The sequence below is a fragment of the Vicia villosa genome, linkage group LG5 (genome assembly GCF_029867415.1).
Source record: "Vicia villosa cultivar HV-30 ecotype Madison, WI linkage group LG5, Vvil1.0, whole genome shotgun sequence".
In the NCBI taxonomy this organism is placed as follows: Eukaryota; Viridiplantae; Streptophyta; class Magnoliopsida; order Fabales; family Fabaceae; genus Vicia; species Vicia villosa.
Window position 1 is genome coordinate 104,829,078 of NC_081184.1, and position 19,519 is coordinate 104,848,596.

General features: G+C 33.9%; 1 protein-coding gene across 3 annotated transcripts; it reads right to left on the bottom strand.

Moving 5' to 3' along the window:
- Positions 1–2,155: 2,155 nt before the first annotated feature.
- On the bottom strand, positions 2,156–5,500 carry LOC131606976 (uncharacterized). 3 transcript variants are annotated; one of them, XM_058879045.1, is made up of 7 exons: positions 5,252–5,500; positions 5,054–5,136; positions 4,770–4,865; positions 3,968–4,230; positions 3,566–3,683; positions 3,340–3,461; positions 2,156–3,138 (listed from the first exon to the last, which is right to left on the bottom strand). In XM_058879045.1, the coding sequence occupies exons 4-7, from the start codon at positions 4,210–4,212 to the stop codon at positions 3,003–3,005; spliced, it is 621 nt and encodes a 206-aa protein (XP_058735028.1). In that variant the 5' UTR covers positions 4,213–4,230; positions 4,770–4,865; positions 5,054–5,136; positions 5,252–5,500; the 3' UTR covers positions 2,156–3,002. The 3 variants fall into 3 exon arrangements, with proteins under 3 accessions (XP_058735028.1, XP_058735031.1, XP_058735029.1); XM_058879048.1 differs by having other exon boundaries at positions 5,054–5,500; XM_058879046.1 differs by lacking the exons at positions 4,770–4,865; positions 5,054–5,136; positions 5,252–5,500 and adding an exon at positions 4,550–4,735.
- Between the last annotated feature and the right edge of the window lie 14,019 nt (positions 5,501–19,519).

The window sequence follows — 19,519 nt, forward strand, 5'->3', positions numbered from 1 at the left end:
TTTTGAATATATTTTAATTACAATTTTTCCTTTGTTTATACTATTTGATACAAACAAAGTATATGCTACTCCTGATTACTGTGGACGTAAAACCAGCACTTTTATTTGATTTTTGTTCGTATGCGTTACTTAGTTAAATCTAACAAATTCAATTTTCGTTTAATGTCATTTAAAATTGATCATACCAATTATGTTATAACTTATTTTATTAATATATAAAGTTTATATATTTTTTTAAAAAGTTAATTTTTAATAAACTTATTAAAAATACGTAAGTTTTAAAAATGAAAATCTCATAGAACCTTATTAAACCAATTCACATTTATCAATTTTTTGTAATTATAAAATTTTATACAAATATACATGTCAACTCAAGAGTGTGAACACGTTCCGCTTTGAAAGATTCCATTATGGGTAATGTTAATGTCCCCGTTGAGACACGCCATCTTCCATATCCGGGGCTCATTAAATAATTTGATTTTTTTTTGCAAAATTAAATAATTTGATTTTGTTTAGTAAACCTAATCATTTAGTTGCAACTAGGATAATATAATATATCACCATCATTGGAATAAAGTACCTATAAAGTTAGTGACTTGTAGTTGTTAATAATTATTTTTGTCTTTTTAAGTAATTGCACTCAGGAACTAACTTTTTTAGTTGAAGGGTTTATTAATTGTTTCAAAAAATGTTAAATACATTATATAAGTATACTAGTCAGAGACCCGTGCTGCCGCCCGGGTGCATTATTTATGGTGTAGTATTTTTTAAATGATACGAAAAATGTGAAAGGAAAGAATTTTGACCAAATTACATATATAAAATGGAAATTAACGATCTAAAAAAACATTTTACTAATAAGATATTAGTAGTATGAAAATTAAGTTCTAAGTTAAAATAATGATCCACAAAAAATGTTTAAAATAGGTCAAGAACACAGTAGCAAAGTAGGGCCAAGTATTGAAGTAAATAATTGACGGCCAAGTATTGAAGTAAATAATTGACGGCCCAACAACAGTTAAAAGAAAAGATATGGGTCACTATAGGTTAAAGAGTAAATAAAATTGAGAAATGCTATTAAAGGTATAGTCACATGTGAATATTCCAGAAAGACATGAGATAATGATTAAATAAAATAATGTTTAAAAATAAAAAATTTGTCTCTTAAATAAAAATAATGATTAATTAAATTAAAATAAATAGTGTTGAAAGTGACCCGTGAAATAATTAATTTTATTAAAATTTATTTTGATAAAGATATGAAAAATGTATGCCCAGAATGTATATGTTGTGTCAAGTTTTAGTAATAAAATGTACATGAGTTGCATTAAAAAATAAAATATTATGATGTAAATCTTTTTACATAGATTCTTTTAATTCTCTTTTCATATATATATATATATATATATATATATATATATATATATATATATATATATATATATATATATATATATATATATATATTACACCGTCTTAATCGTAAGATTTTAAGTTATTTTTACTTTTATTTTAATTATATATAAATTAATTATTATGAATGGTTGTGATAAACTGACAGTGTTAAATTTTTTACACTAACAATGCATAACCATTAATATATGTACCTAAATGATAGAACAATTACAATAATAAAATAAAATTTTCAATTCAAAAAGAAAGATAAAATATTTACTATAATTAATATGTATCATTATAATTAATGGTGTATTAATTGATTTCTTTATTAAAGATATCTTTGTACACTATTCCATATAAATAAAATAAGTTATTTAAAGGAGAAATAAATATACAATGATTATATTATCATTAAAAATTTAAAATCACTAACCTCAAAAGGTTGCTCAGTTGGCAAATGAGCTTTCTCCAAAATGAGACGGAATCGGCTAGTACCCGGGTTCGATCCCGGCTGGAGTCAAAAATGCCCTGGGGCCACGGTGCCGTTGCCTCCGAGCCCGGGTCCGGATTAGTCACGTGGGGCCCCTTTCCCCCGCGGATACCGGTCGGTTAACACCAAAAAAAAAATTTAAAATCACCCATTACTATACTGGTTTACGATTTTGATTAATATTGTGTGCATAAGTTCAAAAAGCTAACTACTTGCTTCAAGGCAACTAATTTTCTCTAAACTACCAGAACTGATTCACTATTTCTCTAACTACGAAAACATACTAACAATTCCATTCACATTACATTGCAAAAGCCAAAACACAAACTGAAACGAACATGTACATTTCAAAAAGTCAGTAACTTAACACTTTAAACATTTCAAAAAGCCAGTAAATTAACACTTTAGATTGACACTGCACAATCCGCTAGAAATTCATCACCATGCAACATCCATACTAAAATGTTTCAATCTCGTGTTGATGATGCAAGGAGAGACGCCGACGGGTTGCAACGCATTTGCAAAGAGTGAGAAAATTGAAGAGTATACCAAAATATATGAGTTGCTTCTTCAAATTAATAAATTGAGTTGCTGCTTTCAAAATATATTAGTTGATAAGTTATTATCATGTCAAGAATTACATATTATATCAAAAAGAAAAATCTAACCAGTCATGATGGCTGGTCTGATTGGAGAGACGCTCCAAGTGGGATTTCTAGATTTAATGCTTCCTGCAAGGCCTGAAACATGTGGACATGACATGGAAGTCCCTGATTCAAGGTTATATATACAACAGAGGTTTTTTCTCTTTAGGGTAGTTTTTCTGTCATTTCTAGTCCATGCAGCAAGAATGTTAACACCTGGTGCTACAAAATCAGGCTACAAAGAAAAAATGGTTAGCTATGTTTAATAATAAGTATAAAATGCAGACCATAACCAAGCTGTGGTGGATAACTTGGAAGTAATCGTTGATTCTGTAATTTGATACTACAACCTTCTGATTAGCTCGTGGATTTGCTAGAGAACACTCTAACATTCGGCCGGAAAACTTAGAATACCCCTAATCAATATATGCAAAAGTTACGTAGCTTTTAAAAAGAAGATATTGCACAAATTATAATGTTACTTCTAATTCATATCTTTCATTATTCTTTAGTGCTCTCATAGCATTTGATCGCTCCGCAAAATAAAATCCGCATTTCAAGTTATATATTGCATAAGCGGCATCTCTTTCAGCTGGCCTCTCATCCCTTCACATAAAAATTAAAATAACTAACTTTAAGAGGTATTTTTCTTAGAGGGAGTGAGTTATATGAAGCATATTTCATCTAATCAAGTTTAACTCTGTCACTAACAGGAATAAAGCAAGAGAGTCTAATAATGCATTTAAAACTTGCACAAGATGGACCAAAATTAAAATAAACAAATAAAATATTTATATTGAGTTGTACCTTGAAGACCCTGCAACATTGCCTTCAAGTCTGTTGCAATTAACTTCATGAATGTATCTTTCCCGTAGTCTAACATATTTGTTACAAAGGTGACACATCCCTATTTGATTCCCACATACTTCCTGAAAGTTATTAAAGAGCAAAATGAAATTAGAATCTCGGTATATACTGCATAGATTAACGTGAACTTCTTAATTCATATGTTTTTATGACCACTGCACTGCACCTGATGCTCTGCTAGATCAATTGCTGGCAACGAAAACTCACAGAACTCACAGGTGACAATCCTTTGAGGGAAATTTTCACCTTTATGGATATCTAAAATATCATGCCCCATTATTTCACTGCACAATGAACATGCAACCAGCACAAAGAACATTTGCTTTTGAAAACTATTGTGAAAGTAATTTTTGAAATCTAACTGCAATATGTCATACTTATTCATCTTGGAACTGGGAAAAAGAATACTTTTAATTCTTTAGAAGCAAGTATCTATAAAATAAATAATAAATCATTTGCAATTGCCACTTTGTAGTTTATGTTATCATATATGATTTGCCACTTTATTAATTTTCTGGTACTGTCATGTAAAAGTACTACTAAAGCATTCAGAAAACAAAATACTCACTTCAAAGGCCGAAAGCAAACTGTCACAGTAACATTTTCTTTAGTCTTCAGAGCCTCCATAGGCACAGTCTCTGGATAAAACTGACACGACTTACTTATCACCGATGACGACGCCGGCGAGCTCGGAGCATCATTAGAGGTTTTCTGAAACTGTTTAGAAGATGACGTCGTCGAAGAAGGCGAATTCGTAGCTTCTGTACCAATCGAACCAAATCGCTTTGATTTCACTCCTTGTTTGGACGCCATTAACACTTCTCCTCAAACCTACAACAATCAACACACAATATTAACAAATTTCACAAAAAAATTAAACACAATTCAACAATAAAAACACGCGTAACAAAAATAGAAGATAACAATAACACATCGAGCTTCCAAAAATGTGAAGAAACAAATTAGGTAAAAAAATTGAATGTGTGAGAAATATAATTAGCATAAGATAAGATAAGAAAGGATCAGAATCACATTGCAGAGAATTAAAACCCCAATTTGAATAACTATCAGCTAGACATATGATTATGCAATGTAAACCTATCTATAGAAAATAGTCTAACATGTGTTCCATCAATATAAAAGAACTAACCTCTAGTAACCATATTGCTTTAGTGAGTTCACCAATAGTAGCAGTATGGTTTTAACAAATTTGTAAGGATGTACGTTAGGTAGTTATGCATTATAAGCAAGCTTTGTTGAAACTCCTATTAAGAAAGTTAGAGATGTATTTATTTGAACACAAATTTGAAATATGAAAATACAGATCTAATAAATAATTGAAAAGATAGTGTGAATCAAGTGCAAAAAACCATTTTCGCGATGAGGAGCAGCTCGCTTCCTTGGGAGAAAGCCGAGAGAATCGTGTCTCGGATGCTCAAAATTTCCGTAAGACATTTTATCTTCCACTGCAAAAACACCAACAATAAACAAACAATTAACAGATCTGGATTAAAAGAAAAATAGCATCAAAAATTTACTTCAACTTCCTTACTTTTAGCTAACAAACCCATTTTTTTTTTCATTCTTAAAATTTGATATCATTATTTAAAAGAAAGTAAAAACCATGAAAGAGATGCAATAACGAAAAACAAACACGGTCAGATCTGAAGCATTCCGTGAGAATGTCGGTCAACTTCATTTTTTTCTGAAACAATGGGAACTTTGAGAGCGATGTAGCTGCAAAATGGTATCGAAACATACCTTGAGAAAGTCTTAGAATTTGTTGTGAGAAGGGAATCTGAAAAAAATATGAAGACATAAACATAAAGCAATAGCCGGGAAAAAGTCATACCTTTGATAAATCCCTGAGTTAGTTGTGAGATGAGAACTTGGAAATGAAAACTACGACGGAGAGAGAACGAAACTTTGTTGATGGAGGAACAAAACTTATGTTGTGTTTATTCGAGGGGGTCGGTTTAATGGTTGTGTGGGAGTGAAGATGAAGTTTAGTTTTTGTTGTTTCAAGGATGAACGATGGCGAAAGCTTGTTGTTATCGTGGTGGAATTTTAGGGTTTAAGGGAAAATGAGGGAGAAGAGAGTCTACGGGAGAGAGAGGAAAGTTATGAGAAAAAAGAAGGTAGTGTAAGGTTGGGTTAGAGAAAAAAATGTATTTTAATATGGACCAATGAAAATGAAACACTTGGAGTATGTATTTTGAAAGTGGTATGCTATTTTGTTAATTACGAATTTGCCCTTTTGTGTGTGTAATAAAATGTTGAGAAAAGGGCATTTTGGGATGTTTGGCCAATTGAATAGTAAAGGCTTGATAGTAGATAGATAGATGAAAATGTTAAACTATTAGTATAAAAAGTATAAATATAAAGAAAATTAAAGAAGATAAAATACACAAAATAGTTTAATTGATTGATTATAAGTTGTGATGCGTGTAAAGAAAACTATTCTATTCGATATAGAATTGTGACATAAAGAGAATATTGTTTCACTCGACTATTACACAAGTAATTCGTGAGTGCTATATGTACTTCGAGATATGTGATGCTTGATGATCTATTTATTGTCTTTAATTTTTTTGCCGTGTTTCATTGACTATATCCTAGTGTGCACTGTTTTATCAATTTGTTGGATCTACAACCTTTGCAATTTTCGATTAATGACGTTATTAACACAAAGCATGATCAATAATGCACAATTGTCCAATCCTAATGTGTTTTGACCGAGTCTAGAGTCTTGGCAACCATGATATATTCTAATAGACTTGAGAAAGATTTGGTTGACTCATGTTCGTCAGTGTCTACACTCGTCTGACTTAATATCGGTTGAGGAACAATATGTTAACACTATAATCGCATGTCTGCTTATTTTAGCTAACACTTTAATTATTTGTAGGTGTAAGTAAATGTATTTATTTATTGTATTATTGACTAACCTTGAGACATGATATGGTACAACGTAACTAGTAACTATTTCATGTGAATAATGGTTATCATTGTGACGTAAAATAAAAAATGAGTCATTCAAAACCTCGTCTCGACCTGTAAAAGGGTAACAACCTGATACACCTAGTTCTTCTAAACTCCCCGAGCAAATAATCTACCTACCTCTTTGGACCCTACTTATAAATATCTTCAACAAATATCACCCCTCTTTACTCTGTACTATTTACTATGGGTTTTCTTGCTTCCTTAAACAACAAGATTTATCCTTGCTCTTCGTTCATCCTGATTAGGGAGGTCCAAAGGCCCAATGAGAATGCCATAATTCATATGCCTAATCCAACAAAGGGTGTTCCACTCATTGACGAAAAATGGGCATTCACTTATAGATACCATATAAGAGCATCGCCTTCTTCCTTTCCTCAACCATTGATCACATCCAATAATCATTCGAGCACTACGTTGAATCATTTATGAACGGTTCTAACCATTTTATCTATATACGTGTGTACTTGCTAAAAACATACAATAATGATAACCCCATATTTGGAGGGTTGTGTGTGATGTTTAGGGTTGTTAATGGTGAATATAGTTAGCTCGCGCATAATGGTGAGAATCTTTGTATCTACGGTTTCTAAGCTAACAATGATATCTTAATCTCAACCCTAAAGCTAAGGTATTTACATAGACCCCTTGGGCCTGTATCCTTGGACTCAAGAATAGTTATTCTCCCATTTCCTTTAGGAGTGTGGGATACTTAGGAACCGTTTTCTCCTATAATAATAGGGGATGTGGTTTTACTTTTTGGCTAACTCATTTATTACTATGTTATATAAGGCCATGCCATTGCCCATATTCATTGGACATGTGAAAATCACACTGGATAGCCCAAGTCTAATTTAGGCGCCTTACGATAAGTTATGTGCGATATATGTGCTACATTGGTATTCACATGGCATTCTTTCGAGTGGCTTATGGTATTCATCATCCTTAGTGATCTATGCATTGCTTCTTCTGAAACCTCTTCTTTCAAGCTTGATAAACTTATCTCAATGTAGATCTCAATATAGTTATACTAGTACAAAGTCCCCCAAGCACAAGGGCTTGTAAAGGAAAAAATTATTTAGTTCGATCGCCTCCAATCTTCACGTTTATGCTACCCTCAAAGAAGAGTTAAAGTTGTCCTTGGGGCGAGTCCCTCGAGCATAAATTGGGGAGATCCCATCAAGTATAACTTGGGGTGATTCCCTCAAGTGTCACTTGAAGTGAGTCCCTTACGTGTCTCTTGAAGTGAGTCCCTTAAGTGTCTCTTGAGGTGAGTCCTCAACTTTCACTTGAGGTGAGTCCTCAAGCATCATAGATAAACTCAGGCGCAACAGTAAATACAACTAATTATGAGTTTGCTTTGGGAAGCAAAATCGGCCTTCCTTGCACGTGTCAGAGACGTGGGGAATCTTTTTGCAACTATTGATGTGCACAGTTAGAGGTTATTCATTATACCTAGGCCTAACTTTCAAATCCTAGTAAACAAGGGTTCAATCCCCATTCTCCCTTTTTTTCTAATACTTTCTCCTCCAAAACTTTCATCGAGCTCATAACGAACTTGATTCCAAGATTCACCAAAGTTAACTCTCAATCTTGTATCCATATTTATAGGTCTTTACTCTGCCCCTTCCTTTTTATCTTTAATGGCATTCATTAGGGATTTAGATGAGAATGGTAAGGTGGTAGAGCCTCTGAATATTAGAGAATGCTCCAAAATGTATTTGCGTTGTATGAGGAATGTCAAATGATTTGATGGTTCAATTGACTTTATACTCTTAGAGATAGGTGTATCTGGGAGTTATGAGAGCATTAGTAGTTTTGCGACTGGTATTGACTCTCCTTCTTCCTATTCTTTGTTTTGTGAGAACATGATGTAAGAAAACATCCTTGAAGGTGAGGGTGAATATACTTTTCAAAATAAAGCTCAACCGATTCTTCAAATTCTGATTATTGGAATTTTTTAGAGTATGCATGTGGAAGTATTTTAGAGCAAAATAGAGTGAATTATACTTGAACATAAATTAACTCACATAAACACTTAATCAATATACAAATATCACAAATTAATTTAATGATTATATACAGGGTATTCAATTGATACAACTAGTATAACTCATGAGAAATGATTATACAATGATTCAATTTACAAATTCTAAACTCGACAAGTTTCTCAAATTTTAATCACCAAGAAAGCTCGATTAGGTCCTAATTCTAACAAAACCTAATCTTAAGCAATAAATCATTATCAATGTAATAAATGATAAACTACTCAATGAATTAAAAACCTAGGCATGCAATATACTACAAAAATTAAATGCAAGAGTAAACAGTATAAAGATGACACCAGGATTTATAGTGCTTCGACTCTGTCGTCCTCGCCAGAGTTTACGTACACTCTTCAATGGTTTCCCATAAGAACCCACATAATTGCATTATTTTGTAAAATATTCCAAGAGTTTATACAATCACTATTCCACAATAATGCTGAAGAAAATAAATCTTCGATTCTGGATCTTGACTTGGGTCACGATGAAAAATCGGAGACCAAGCTATTGATTAACTTCACTCATAATTTTAAGAAGTCACCACCAAAATTTATTATCTTCAAGGAAAAGGTAAAAGATCAAAACCCTGAGGGCCCGTTTGGTGCGCAAGATATGATAGAGACATGATAGGATATCAAACAGGATAAGGATAGGATATGATACAGACATGATAAGACTTATCCTATCATGTGTTTGGTTGACACAGGATAACAGGATAACAGAGAGTATATATATATATATATATATATATATATATATATATATACACACACACACTTGTAAAATAACTATATTTTTTCTAAATATTTTTAAATTAATAAATTGATAAAAAAATAATATTTTTCAATCATAAAAAAAACTCATTGATACTATTGAGTAAATAATTTCAAATTATATATATATATATATATATATATATATATATATATACACACTCTTGTAAGACAATTAAATTTTTTAAAAATTATTTTGTAAAATATTTTAAAATTTATAAATTGGTAAAAAAAATTCATTAACACTATTGAGAAAAAAATTATATATATATATATATATATATATATATATATATATATATATATATATATTAGACATATAAATTAAAAGTATGTGTATGTGTGTTTATATATATACATATATGATAAAATTACCCTTGCAAGAACATATATTTAATTTGATAAAAAATATTTTTTTAAAATTTTAATAATTATTTTATTTTAAAATATTCTAATTTTTTTATTTTATTAAATTAATTATTAATATTTTTAATTTAATATCAAATGAATTTTTATTTATATTTTATCATATTTAATTTTTTTATTTTAAATTATATTTTATAGGGTTAAATTAGTAAATCATTTTCTTATCCTATCCTAGCGGATTCTAACCTAGCTCATATTCAGGATAGCAATTTGAACTAGTAAGGCAGGATAAGATAAGTTTCAGGATTAACTTATCATATCCTGTTGCGTCAGCAAACACTGGATTGAGATAGGATATGATACAGATATCCTATCCTCTCTTTTATCCTACGCACCAAACGGGCCCTAAGTGTATGTGCAATGCAAACAAGCAAACTAAAGTGAAAGCAAGCTTAAAAACAAAGCAAAAAGAAGAGATCAAAGGTACGGGGGTTGGTTATACAAAGGGAAAGTATTTTTTAGAACATGAAATGTTCTGATCAATATTTTTAGTTTTGATGATCATTATATATGAATTTTTTATAAGACAATGTGGTACTCTAATTATTCACGTTTTCCATTTCAGGAAAAGTCTAAAAGAGTATGCACAAAATCAGCATTCAGAAGTTCTGATCCAAAAGATCTGGATGACTTCATCTGAACATGGTCTGGAAGACATCGGAAGATGGTCTTGAGAAAATCAAAACATGATCTGGAAGGCATCAGAAGATGGCAATTAGAAGCAAGGCTCTGAAGATCTGATGGTGTCACGCTCCAAAGCACTTCCAAAGTCTGATGACTGAAGTTGCATCTGCATCAATGCTGAAGACTATGATATTCAAACGTTATTCTAATAGTCTGAGTCCAGAAGCAAGTACAAGATGAAAAGGCTACAACATCAAATCTATCTGACTGACAAAAGGAACGTTAGAAGCTACAAAAGACAAAGTCAGCAAAAGCAGTTGAAGCATGGCTCGAGGTAGTTGACAAAAGAGTGAAACATTAAATGCAGTAGTGTACTATTCACGCAAAGCATTAAATGCTACTCAACAGTCACATTTCTCACAACCTATATAAAGAAGTTCTGATGCTGAAGCAGCTAACAACTCTCGCTCTAAGTACCATTACGCTGCCAAAACACTATCACACAAAAACAGAGAAGAACTTCATCTTCAACCTCACAAATTTTAATATATTAGTGAGTGTTAGAACTTAAACTTGAGAGAAAAATCATTTGGTGATTATAGTTTATTAAGAAGCAAATTAAACTCTTGTAATATTTATTTACATCTTTGTAAAAGGAATTCCTAGAGTGATCAAGTTGTGATCTGTATACTCTAGAAGACTTAGAAGTTGTCTAAGTGGAAAACCATTGTAATCAAGATTGATTAGTGGATTAAATCCTTAGTTGAGGTAAATCACTCTATCAGGGGTGGACTGGAGTAGTTTGGTTAACAACGAACCAGGATAAAAATAACTGTGTGATTATTTTTTATCTACCATTTTAGAAACAACCCTTATTCAATCCCTCCCTTTCTAAATGTTTTTCACCCCTTCAATTGGCATCAGAGCGCCGGTTCTAGGTGCAAACACTTAACCGTGTTAGAGAAAAGATTCAGGAGAAAAACACAAAATGGTTGATCCAGTTCCAACTCCTATTGAGCAGAACAACAATGGTAACAATGGAAGTAACAACTTTAATGAATTCAATAGACCACCAGTCATTGATGGTGAAAAATTTGAATATTGGAAAGATAGACTTGAAAGTTGCTTTCTATGTCAAGATGGTGATTTATGGGATCTAGTGTTGGATGGTTACAAACATCCAGTATCTACTCAAGGAGTCAAGCTCACCAGACAAGCTATGAGTGATGATCAAAATAAAGAGTACAATAATCACCACAAAGCAAGAACTATATTGTTAAATACCATCTCACATGCTGAGTATGAGAAGATCACAAACATAGAAACTGCTCATGACATCTTTGAATCTCTGAAGATGACTCATGAAGGAAATGCACAAGTCAAGGAAACAAAAGCTCTGGCTCTCATCCAGAAGTATGAAGCTTTTAGAATTGAAGATGATGAAAACATTGAAGCAATGTTCTCCATATTCCAAACTTTGATTGCTGGATTAAGAGTTCTTGACAAGGGATACACAAAAGCTGATCACGTTAAAAAGATAATCAGAAGTCTACCCAGAAGATGGGGACCAATGGTTACAGCATTCAAGATTGCAAAGAATCTGAATGAAGTATCTCTTGAGGAGCTTATAAGTGCACTAAGGAGTCATGAGATTGAGCTAGATGCAAATGAGCCTCAGAAGAAAGGTAAGTCTATTGCTTTAAAATCTAAAAATAAACACTGTGCTAACGCTTTTCAGGCAGAAGAAGAAGGATCTGACCAGTCAGAGTCAGAGTCAGAAGAAGATGAATTGTCTCTCTTATCCAGAAGAGTGAATCAACTATGGAAGAGCAAGCAGAGAAGATTCAAGAACTTCAAGAGACCTGAAAAGGGAGAATCTTCTGAATACAGAAGATCTGGCAAAAAGAAGGTAGTGTGCTATGAATGCAAAGAACCTGGACACTACAAGAATGAATGTCCTAAGCTTCAGAGGAAAAAGTCCAGAAAGAAGTTTGAAAAGAAGAAAGGCATGATGGCTACATGGGATGACTCTGATTCATCTGATCAAGAGTCAGACTCTGAAGATGAGCAAGCCAACATAGCACTCATGGAAATAATTGATGCTGAAGAAGAATCTACTTCTAATTCAGACTCTGATGAGGTATTTTCTGAACTCACTAGAGAAGATTTAGTTTCCAGCTTATCAGAACTTCTAGAGGTCAAGAGTCAACTTAGTATCAAATACAAAAAGCTCAAATTTCTTTTTGCATCTGAAACTAAGAAACTTGAAATAGAAATCTCTGAACTAAAAGAAAAAGTTTTAAAATTAACTAAAGATGTTGAAACATCTCCAAGTTCAAACATGTTTATTTCAAGCACTAACAATATTCTGAAAGAATATGACTTGAGCTTTAGAAAGTTATTATCTAAAGGTATAGGTAGAAGTCAGTTAGCCTCCATGATCTATGGTGTTAGTGGAAACAAACGGATAGGTATAGGCTTTGAGGGAGAAATCCCATATAAACTTGAACCTGTTGATGAAATGATCATTAAATACAAACCTCTGTATGAACAGTTCAAGTATGGTCGTTCTCATGATATCAAACACACATCACACTCTAAAAGTTCCCATATCACACACACAAAGAAAAATGCTGTTGAACATTCTAGAAAATCTTATGTAAAATCTCAGTTCAATCAGAACATGAGAAGGACTAACCCCAAAGGACCCAAAAGAACGTGGGTACCTAAGGATAAGATAATTCCTGTTGCAGATCTCCTTCATAGCGCAAAAGACAAACATGTCATGGTACCTGGACTCTGGGTGCTCATGTCACATGACGAGAAGAAGGTCTATGTTCCAAAGTCTGGAACTTAAATCTGATGGAGAAGTGAAGTTTGGAGGGAACCAGAAGGGCAAAATCATAGGCTCAGGAACCATATGTATTGGTAATTCTCCCTCTATAAGTAATGTTCTTTTAGTAGATGGATTATCTCATAACTTATTGTCCATAAGTTAATTAAGTGACAATGGTTATGACATAATCTTTAATCAAAAGTCTTGTAAAGCTATTAGTCAGAAGGATGGCTCAATCCTATTTACAATCAAGAGAAAGAACAACATTTATAAGATTGATCTTTCAAATCTTAAGAACCAATGGATTACTTTCCTTTTGTCTATTAACAAAGAGCAGTGGGTCTGGCACAGAAGATTGGGTCATGCTAGTTTGAGAAAGATTTCTCAGATTAAAAAAATCAATCTGGTCAGAGGACTCCCTAATCTGAAATATAAATCAGATGCTCTTTGTGAAGCATGTCCGAAAGGGAAGTTTTCAATACTTGCGTTTAAATCTAAAAATGTTTTCTCTTCCTCTAGGCCTTTAGAACTTCTGCACATTGATCTTTTTGGCCCAGTCAAAATAGCATTAATCAGAGGCAAGAAATATGGATTGTTTATTGTAGATGACTACAGCAGATGGACTTGGGTAAAGTTCTTAAAACACAAGGATGAGTCACATTCTGTGTTCTTTGACTTCTGTAATCAGATTCAATCTAAAAAGGAATGTAAAATCATAAAAGTCAGAAGTGATCATGGTGGTGAATTTGAGAAAAGATTCTTTGAAATTTATTTCAAAGAAAATGGTATTGCCCATGATTTATCTTGTCCTAAAACTCCACAACAAAATGGGGTTGTAGAACGAAAGAATAGGACTCTCTAAGAAATGGCCAGAACCATGATCAATGAGACTAATATGGCTAAGCATTTCTGGGCAGAAGCAATTAACACAGCTTGTTATATTCAAAATAGAATCTCCATTAGGCCTATTCTAAATAAGACTCCTTATGAATTGTGGAAGAATATAAAGCCCAACATTTCATATTTCCATCCATTTGGATGTGTTTGTTATATTCTGAATACTAAAGATCATCTGAACAAGTTTGATTCCAAAGCTCAGAAGTGTTTCCTTCTTGGATATTTTGAACGCTCTAAGGGCTACAGAGTATACAATACTGAAACTCTGATAGTTAAGGAATCAATCAATATCAGATTTGATGATAAGCTTGGCATTGAAAAGCCAAAGCAGTTTGAGAATTTTGCAGATACAGACATCTCTAACTCATATCATGAAGAACCCAAGGGAAACGATGTATCAGAAGATCAAGTTGCAGCGTCTTTAGAGAATCTTAGAATATCTGAAGAGCCAACACTCAGAAGATCTTTAAGAATCAATTCTACCCATCCAGAAGATGTTATAATTGGAAAGAAAGATGATCTCATTCGAACAAGAGCATTCCTAAAGAACAATGCAGAATGTCAATTTCGTTTAGTATATTTGATTGAGCCAACTTCTGTTGATCAAGCTCTGGAAGATGCTGACTTGATAATTGCTATGCAAGAAGAGTTAAATCAGTTTACAAGGAATGATATTTGGGATCTGGTTCCAAGACCTAAAGGATTCAATATCATTGGAACAAAATGGGTCTTTAGAAACAAGCTGAGTGAGAAAGGTGAAGTTATCAGAAACAAATCCAGACTGGTTGCTCAGAGCTATAGTCAGCAAGAAGGTATTGACTATATTGAAGCCTTTGCACCAGTGGCCAGGTTAGAATCTATTAGATTATTAATTTCTTTTGCCACTCAGAATAACATCACTTTGTATCAGATGGATGTTAAGAGTGCCTTTTTAAATGGTTATATAGATGAAGAAGTTTATGTTCACCAACCTCCTGGTTTTGAGGACTCTAAGTCTCCAGAACATGTTTTTAAATTAAAGAAATCATTATACGGTTTGAAGCAAGCTCCCAGAGCTTGGTATGAAAGATTAAATTCTTTCCTTCTGGATAATGGTTTCACAAGAAGGAAAAGAAAGAAGAAAAGAAAGAGGCGAATGAAAAGAAGGAAAAGGAAAAAGAAAAATAAGAGAAGGAAAAGGAAGAAAAGAAGGAGAAGAAGAGAAAGTTTGTTGGCGATGGACCTTCAAAGCCTCATAAGAAGAAGAAAAAATCTCCAGGTATTTCTATAACTGAGTTTGTTCCTATTCCTGTTTTAAATTCTGAAACTCAACCTCAACCCACCTCTCCATTATCTGACCACCACCCAGAAGTTGACACTCTTGTGTTTTGTAACTTAAATCTCTCTTCATCACCATCATCATTATCATCTGATTCATTCTTTCGCAAACCTCGCCCCTCTGCACCTTCCCCTCAAAAACCTCAATCTGACCCAGTTGTTGTAGTCCTAGACTCTGACAGAGAAGCAGAATCTTCACCCCCATCCTCTTCAAACAACTCTCTTTTGTTTGAGAGAACCTCTGAACCATATCTCATTTCCCACCTAGAAGATCCAATAACCATTCTCAGACCTACCCCACCTTTATCTTCTGTTGATATACGTTTTGAGTTGTTAAAACAAAAGGTACGAACAGGGTTAAAGTATCTGAAGGTTGCCCATGACTCCAAGCTGGATCATGTGGCTTCTGGAAAGCTCTGGAAAAGGCTTTCTTTGAAGGTGTGCAAGCGGATCTTCTGAATCTCTAGAATGAATGTCTTGCCGATGCTCCTAGTCCTGTTGGACTAGCTCTGGAGTATGGTAATGGACTGTACTTTCATCCAATCAAGGACTGGAAGCCTCTGGAAGAAGCTCGTTTTGTTGATGACTTGGAAGTAGATTCAGATGATATGGAAATTGACAACCCTCTGCCCATGGTTGTCTGGAATGATAAGCCTCTGGTTCCTTATCCTTATTATGTTCTGACTGGAGACTTTCAAACGCTGTTTGAATGGTTCAAGGAGAATCCTCTTGAGGAGAATCCTGCTGTAGAGAACCCTGTTGCTGAACATCAAATGGTTCCAGCATCTGATGTTCCTATTGCCGTTGAAGAAAATCCTGTTGTTCCTACTGCTGTTCCTTCAACCTCTGCAGTTTTGGAAACTCTGAAGGAACTTCAGCAGAATCAAGCTTCTGTGTTTAGTCGTCTGGACAAGCAGGATGACACCAATGCTAAATTCAGAACTTGGATGCAAAGATCTGGAGAATCTTCAAGGAAGCAAGCAGAAGACACCGCTGAGATCAAGAATCTTCGGGCATCCTTAGCCTCTAAGCTTAACTAGTTTTAGCCTGAGTCTTGTGTCTAAGTAGTTTTCTTTGTTTCTTGCATCTGTTTTTTTTTTGCATCTGATTGTACTCTTCCCTCTGGATATCAATGAAAATTTCTTTCTTCACTCTGTGTGTCTTTCATCTGAATCTTTTATGCTTTTTGATGTTATGACAAAAAGGGGGAGAAACGTGTTATTTGAATTGATTTATAATATCAGTTGTTGGGCTTAAGTCTCAACATTCCTAACAAAAATTGCAAGTTTTTTGTCTCTGATAGTTTTGTAGGAATGTGATATTCTGAACAGGCTCAAAAAGGGGAGAAACGTATCTGAAGAAAATCTTCCAAAAATTTAAAGCAAACAAAGCTTAATATTCTGATACAAGAATTTACAAGATCTGAAGCAAGCTATGCTCTGATACAAAAATTTAAAGCATTGCAAAGATCTGAATCAAATCTACTTGGATGCTCTGATAAAGCCAAGTGCTTTAAAGAAAGATTCAAAGCTTTGAAGCTGTCCAATGGAAGCTCTTAAAGAAAGCTCTGAATCATCTGAAGATTAAAGTTCAACGTGAAAGTCTCATCTGAAATGGAAAATACTCAGGAAAGTCTTTTATTTATAAATTCTTCTAGTATTAATTTCAGGGGGAGATTATTAATCTCAGGGGGAGACATATTCACACACTCTGATTAATATGCTTTCATGCTATATCTGTGTATTGTCTTTTTCATCTGATATTCTGGATACAAATTCATATTAATTCTGTATGTTTGTGTCATCATCAAAAAGGGGGAGATTGTTAGAACATGAAATGGTCTGATCAATATTCTTAGTTTTGATGATAACATTATGTATGAATTTTGTATAAGACAATGTGGTACTCTAATTATTCACGTTTTCCATTTCAGGAAAAGTCTAAAAGAGTATGCACAAAATCAGCATTCAGAAGCTCTGATCCAGAAGATCTGGATGACTTCGTCAGAACATGGTCAGGAAGACATTAGAAGATGGTCTTGAGAAAATCAGAACATGATCTGGAAGGCATCAGAAGATGGCAATCAGAAGCAAGGCTCTGAAGATATGATGGTATCACGCTCCAAAGCACTTCCAAAGTCTGATGACTGAAGTTGCATCTGCACCAACGCTGAAGACTCTGATATTTAAACATTATTCTAATAGTTTGAGTCCAGAAGCAAGTACAAGATGAAAAGGCTACAATGTTAAATCTGTCTGACTGACAAAAGGAACGTTAGAAGCTACAAAAGGCAAAGTCAGCAAAAGCAGTTGAAATATGGCTCGAGGTAGTTGACAAAAGAGTGAAACATTAAATTCAGCAGTGTAATATTCACGCAAAGCATTAAATGCTACTCAACGATCACATTCTCACTGCCTATATAAAGAAGTTCTGATGCTGAAGCAGCTAACAACTCTTGCTCTAAGTACCATTACGCTGCCAAAATGCTATCACACTGTTAGCTGGAGATTTCGATTGTTAAATATGCTTTTTCGAAGACTTAAGGTTCGAAAAATGGCTTTTGATGGCCATTTCCGAGGATGTTATTTATGATGAAGATTCCTAAAATCGAAGCTGAATCGAGATAGGCTGTCTTCAAGACTTAAATGGTTTTCTGAAATACAAGAGTACTGAAACTTGAAGTATTTCGCTGCATTCTCACGTTGCCACGTATCGAAATAGGATTCAGGCGGGAGGTTTTGAATTTCGAATAGTCTAATTACACCAACAAGGATAGATGGCGCTCCAGGGATTCAAAACACATGCATGTGAGCAACGTGGCATTTCGTTAACGTAGGACCATTAGGGTCAAATTAGTATAAATAAGGGTCTTAGTATCAGGATCCGGGGTGTTCATTTTGTACAAATCACTCACAAATTACTCAAGTATCAAGTGTTAAGAGAAACAATTTGCTGAGAAATGTACGTATGACACCACACTTTAAATATGTTTGTATTTCTATTTACAGAGTCGAAATGTCTTTTACTTTCCTTTACTTTTTCGCCTAGTCTTTCTTTTGATTCAAAGTATCTTTACTTCTTTCGTTAAGTCGTTATATTTTTGCAGTTTATATTCTGGAAACTTACATTCTTTTACATCATCGTCTAAAGTTTCATTTACGTTTATAACAAGTTTACTTTTAGTTTTGTACTTTGTTAGTTTATTTCGCAAGTTATTTATACGTTCATACCATAACCAAGTTTTCAAAGCGAAACGAAAGACCAAGAGAATATGAACCAAATTATCTTGAAAGACAACTTTTTGACTATGTCCTAGGATCAATCTAGTCGATCCTGCGAGTAACCAAAATATATTTATAATTTGGAAGACTAGCAGTTGTTTATCGGAAATCACCGTAAACAAATTGGCACGCCCAGTGGGACAGTGTCAAAAACGTTTGTCATTAATTTTTTGTTTGTTTTTGTCTAGAATATATCAAGACCTTGTTTGAACCTTAGGAGCGGTAAATTAACCAACAGTGCGCAACCGATTCCTAAACGACGGTACAATAAGAAAATGGTCAATTCGACCAGTGGAAGGGGAAATCAAGATCCCCCACAAGGGTCAGGAACAGTAGCAGCAAGTACTACAAATGATTTGACTTCTATGCTAGAAGCACAGGAGATACCCACTTCGACAGGGTCTGCGGCCGTAAGTAGTTCCCAGGCCATGCCCGAAAATACGTCGGTGCCAATAGGGACAATACCAGTATCTAGTTCGACTATTGTGCCTCCCTTTACAGGCACAACAGAAATACCACATTTTTCGACAAATTATGCAAGTCAATTACATACCCCTGGGCCACCAACAACATTCGAGGGTTGGAGACCTTGGAACCCTTATGGAATGCCACCATCATATATGGCAGGATTACAAGGTACGGGACCTACCTACACTCAACCTGGTACGACGACATTTTCGCCTAATGCCGGCTCAGTGGGTCGAAGTGTACAAAACCCAGGACCATCAGGCCAAATGCCTACCTTAACTACAAATAATCAAGCAACATTTAGGCATGAGATGGATGCAAGCAATCACGATATGGTGGGTGTCCTTGCTCGAGAAATGGGTTCGATTTTTTCTCCCTTAATAACAAAACATTGCTAGGACTAACCAGGATAATGTAGAAACATATCAAAAGATATCTTCGCAAATAGGACGT

Coding starts and splice junctions, on each gene's coding strand:
- LOC131606976 (XM_058879045.1), bottom strand. CDS start 4,212: ATGGCGTCCAAACAAGGAGTGAAATCAAAGCGATTTGGTTCGATTGGT. Junction 3,684..3,967: donor GTTTGCTTTCGGCCTTTGAA/GTGAGTATTTTG, acceptor TTCATTGTGCAG/TGAAATAATGGGGCATGATA. Junction 3,139..3,339: donor AATGTTGCAGGGTCTTCAAG/GTACAACTCAAT, acceptor TTTTATGTGAAG/GGATGAGAGGCCAGCTGAAA.